The sequence below is a fragment of the Fulmarus glacialis genome, unplaced genomic scaffold (genome assembly GCF_000690835.1).
Source record: "Fulmarus glacialis isolate BGI_N327 unplaced genomic scaffold, ASM69083v1 scaffold31517, whole genome shotgun sequence".
Classification (NCBI taxonomy): domain Eukaryota; kingdom Metazoa; phylum Chordata; class Aves; order Procellariiformes; family Procellariidae; genus Fulmarus; species Fulmarus glacialis.
In genome coordinates, this window is record NW_009221798.1 from 1 (window position 1) to 4,182 (window position 4,182).

General features: G+C 51.3%; 1 protein-coding gene across 1 annotated transcript; it reads right to left on the reverse strand.

Annotated features, from left to right (window-relative positions):
* Positions 1-454: 454 nt before the first annotated feature.
* LOC104079261 (sulfate transporter-like) lies at positions 455-3,517 on the reverse strand. Its single transcript, XM_009581236.1, has 2 exons — positions 2,900-3,517; positions 455-2,053 (listed from the first exon to the last, which is right to left on the reverse strand). The coding sequence occupies exons 1-2, from the start codon at positions 3,515-3,517 to the stop codon at positions 455-457; spliced, it is 2,217 nt and encodes a 738-aa protein (XP_009579531.1).
* Positions 3,518-4,182: the final 665 nt, after the last annotated feature.

The window sequence follows — 4,182 nt, forward strand, 5'->3', positions numbered from 1 at the left end:
GTGCCCCCCAGTGCCCACGCGAGACACGTGTCCGTGCGGGAGCGGAGCAGGGTGGCCGGGCCGCCGCTGGCGGGGTGACCCTGGCCGCGGGGTGTTTCATTTGGAAAGCGGCGTAGCGGGGGGGGGAGGCGCTTTAGTGGGAGTTGCTGGGGGGGGGCAGAGTCTGGCGTCCCGTCTCCCTGCACGGCAACTCTTGCCGTCACAGCCCTTTCCAGAAAGGAGAAGAGTTAAAAGCCATCCAGGCTCTTTACCGACATGACAGACCTTGAAACGCCTCTCAGATTATTTACCTGTTGGCAATCTCTCCTGAAATCCACACCTTCCCCAATCCTTTTGCCTGCTGCTGACAGTTCGGCGAAGTCTTTTTTGCATGCTCTGACTGCACAAAGACTAAAACTACTCTCAAGTAGATATCAAGCCCATCCCCATTAGAAATCATTCCTCACACACAGGTCTACAAAGATGCCTGCAAGTTCAGGTCTTCAGGATCCAGGAGAGCATCCTTTTTCTCCTTGCTCTCCTCCTGCTGCACATGGTACCGCCATTCAGCAAACTGCACAGCATCATGGATGCTGTGGAAAGCCAGCTGACCACCACTGTCTGTCTCGCCAGCCCAGCCTCCCTCCCGGAGCTGCTGGCGGGTGGAAGGGTTGCAGTTGGCCAGGAGCACCTGGACACCAATCTCCTTATAGTCACGATGTGTCTCCTTTAGCACAGAGAGACCCACAGTATCTATGAACTGCATTGCCCCACAGTCAAGGATTAAGGTGTGCATATCTATGGAGGGAGGACAGGCATCTGCTGGAGGCTTCTCAGCCCTTTTCTTGGCCTGTTTCAGGCAGTCAAACCTGGTGCCAAAAAAGCTCTTGCAGTTGCCTGTGTCTGCATTTGCCTGGGCCTCTGCCCTGTGGTGCTCAGCAGCCAGCAGGATAGGATTTACCCCAGTTTTCTGGTAGAGAACAGTCTTGAAATAGTCCTTGTTGGCATAGTAGAGGGATGACTCGAAGCGGAAGATTTTGATGTTGGCAATACTGCTGAGCTGCTTGTAAGTGGACTGGTCCTCATAGATTTCCGTGTTGCTGACCTTGCCCAGGAGCGTGGCCCTGGGTCTCTGCGTGCGGAAGATGATACAGAGCAGAGCGAAGCAGACGCCCACGAGGAGCCCAATCTCCGTGGTGATCAGCGTGGAGGACAGCAGGGTTGTCCACCACACCACGGTGTCCAGCTTGCTGAGCTGCCACATGCGGGGGGTATCACGGAACTTCCTCAGGCCCCCCTGCAGGTTGACAATGGTGACCACCCCCAGGATGGAGGTCTGCAGCGAGTAGAAGAGCGGGGCAATCCACAGCAGCACTAGCAGCAGCACCAAGGAGGTGACCAGGCCAGAAACCTGGGTCTGGGTCCCCGTGGACTCCTTCAGCAGAGTCTTGGTCAGGGCTGCAGAGCTGACAAAGCAGTAGAAGAAAGAAGGGATCAGGTTGCACGTGCCAATGGCAATCATCTCTTGGTTGGCACGGACAGCATAGCCATGCTTTTTGCCAAAGATTTCCGCCAGGGAGACAGTCACGGCAAAGCCAATAACAGTAATGGGCAGAGCATCAACTGCCAGGCTGGAAAACAGATTTATATCTGGTAGAGTGGGTTTCCTGAAACCAGTAGGGATATCCCCACAAACAGCAGACTTGTATCGCTCTTCGAAGTTAAAGTAGGAAGATATTGCTGTGGCTACAATGACCACCAGCAGCTCTATGGGGAATGGGGCCTTCATCTTCTCCTTATACCGATCATTGATCTCTTTGACAGGCATTATGATGGCCAAAGCAACCAGGCTGGTGACCAGGTCACAGATATTGGTGTTCTGGATGTATCTGAAAAGGTCAACCCACGTCAGGATGAAGGAACCCACTCCTTCATGACGAGGGATTTTCAATCCAAGGAGATACTTCATCTGGGAGGTGATAATGATGAGACTGGAGCCGGTCACAAAGCCACTGAGGAGAGGTTCTGACAGGTAGACAGCCACAAAGCCCAGCTGTAAAACCCCCAGCAGGATCTGAAAAGCAAGCCAGCCATACCTTTAGCATCAATGAGAAGGGCTGGAAGAGGTGGCTGGCAATTTATGTCAGTTTGCTTCCACTTTAGCAGCTCTGGCTATTCTGTCTGCTAAGCATTCAGTGTGAGGCAGAGGACTTTGTCTTCAGTAGTTAATCTGGGGTATGAAACACTAAAGAGACCTACCTGTAACACTCGACTGTGGCTAGAGATGCCATACAAAGACGCTACAAGGTCCCTGCCGCTGTCTCCTTACAAGCAATAAGGGCACACAGTTAACACTGAAAGTCCAGGCAGCAGCCCCATCAAAGCAGCTCAGAGTATCACTCGGTGGCATAAAACCGTTGTGATGCACTGAATTTTAGTTGTCCCAGTGAAAGAGCCTGAAGTTGTTCAGCGACAGCTAGGCCCAGGCAGTGGGGACACTGCCAGGGAGCACGGCCTTTGAAGGAGCCCTGCTGATGGCAGGGTCCTTGGGGGCTGTTCTTGCCAGCCCCAAACCTGCTCTAACTTGCACCAGGAGCCGGCCCAGCTCCAGGACTGGGGTGGTGGGAAGGTGGTTCACAGTTCCTTCTCCTCCCTTGCTGTGTCTGAGCCTAAGGATGTTCCAGACACATCCAAGGACCTGGCCTACCACATGGGGGGAAGCAAAACCCTACATTCAGCCGTGTCTGGGGGTTTCTAAATTACTACATTTGATTCAAGGGTGTTGGGGCCTAGTCACATCAGGAAAGGCTTCTCATGGCTTGTAGGTCTGAACCAAGACTGAGCTTAGAGATCTTTAGCCCAGAGAAGTCCTAGCAGGGAAAGGACAGAGAAGAAAGAGCACAACAGCGCACATTTGTACCTGGTAAAAACCGACCAGAAAGCTTAAGGAAAGGGCCACCGTGATGGCGTAGCAGCTCCTGTCACAGGCACCTGTCCAGTTACCGGAGGAGGTGGAGTTGCCCACCAGCGAAGAGCCAGTGCTGCCGTCACTGTACCCTGCTAGCTGGAGGTGCCGGTTCACAGACTGCCCAGTCATCAGGCACAGGATGCCGAAGGAGCCCACGAAGTTATGGCGCGAAGTGGCCATAGCAACATAGATGATATTGCAGAAGAAGTTGGTGTAGATTCCATAGATGGGATCCTGGTTGGCTAAGAGGGAGTAGGAGATGGACTGAGGGATGGCAACTATCCCCACCAGGAGCCCAGATATGACATCTCCAAGCAACTGCGTCTTGACGTTGTAACGGGGAAGCCAGTCCAGCACCGGGAACAGCCGACAGAAGAAGGTGATGATGGTTTGATGATTGCATGCGCAGACCTCTCTGGCTTTCTTTAAGATGAGTTCCTTGGTGCTGAAGTCTGCAGGCTCATACTCCTCCAATTTGACATGTATAAAATTGGCAGGACTCTCTTCTGGCATTAGGGAGCCCAGTGCATCTTTGCTCTGTCCTGACTTCTGGCTTGATGTGTCCTCCATTGCACCAGGAGAGCTAAGGCAGGAGAGAAGATAGCCATGAAGTGTCACAGTCATGTACATAATGTGCTTTGCTTAGCTCCAGGGCTCATGCAGATTGCATGGATAAATGAATAAAGGAAAATAACCTCAGACAAATCAAACAGAAAAGCACTTTCCCATGGTGCCGGTTATTTTTTTGTTTTCAGTTATGGACCTGATCAACCACAACCCTGAGACCACAGTTTATACTGCATTCACACTGGACAGATGCCCACATCAGGGTCAGAGCTACAGACCCCTGTGCTCCTTCCTAACATACCTCTTGTTCTGAAACAGAGCAGCAGGATGGGGTAAGATCAGACAATATTATTTCACTGAAACTGAAACTTCTTCAGGAAGCCTGCATTTCTTGGTGACGCTTCCACTTAAGTAAAAACTGTTTTGAAAATGTTGAGATATTCCAAGTGATGCTTTAGGAATGTAACACACGGGTAGGGAAGGTAATTTGCAAAATCATTTTTCCTTTAACATTTCAAAATTTTAAATTACATTGCTGGCTTGCATCAAACAGGCCCATCACAGGGGCTCCAATCTGCAGAATGAAAGCATCCTACTTTTTCAGTCTGGTTAAGTCACATATTCACTTTCCAGAGCTACTCCAAGTTTTTCAGTCAAAATGCAGCTGC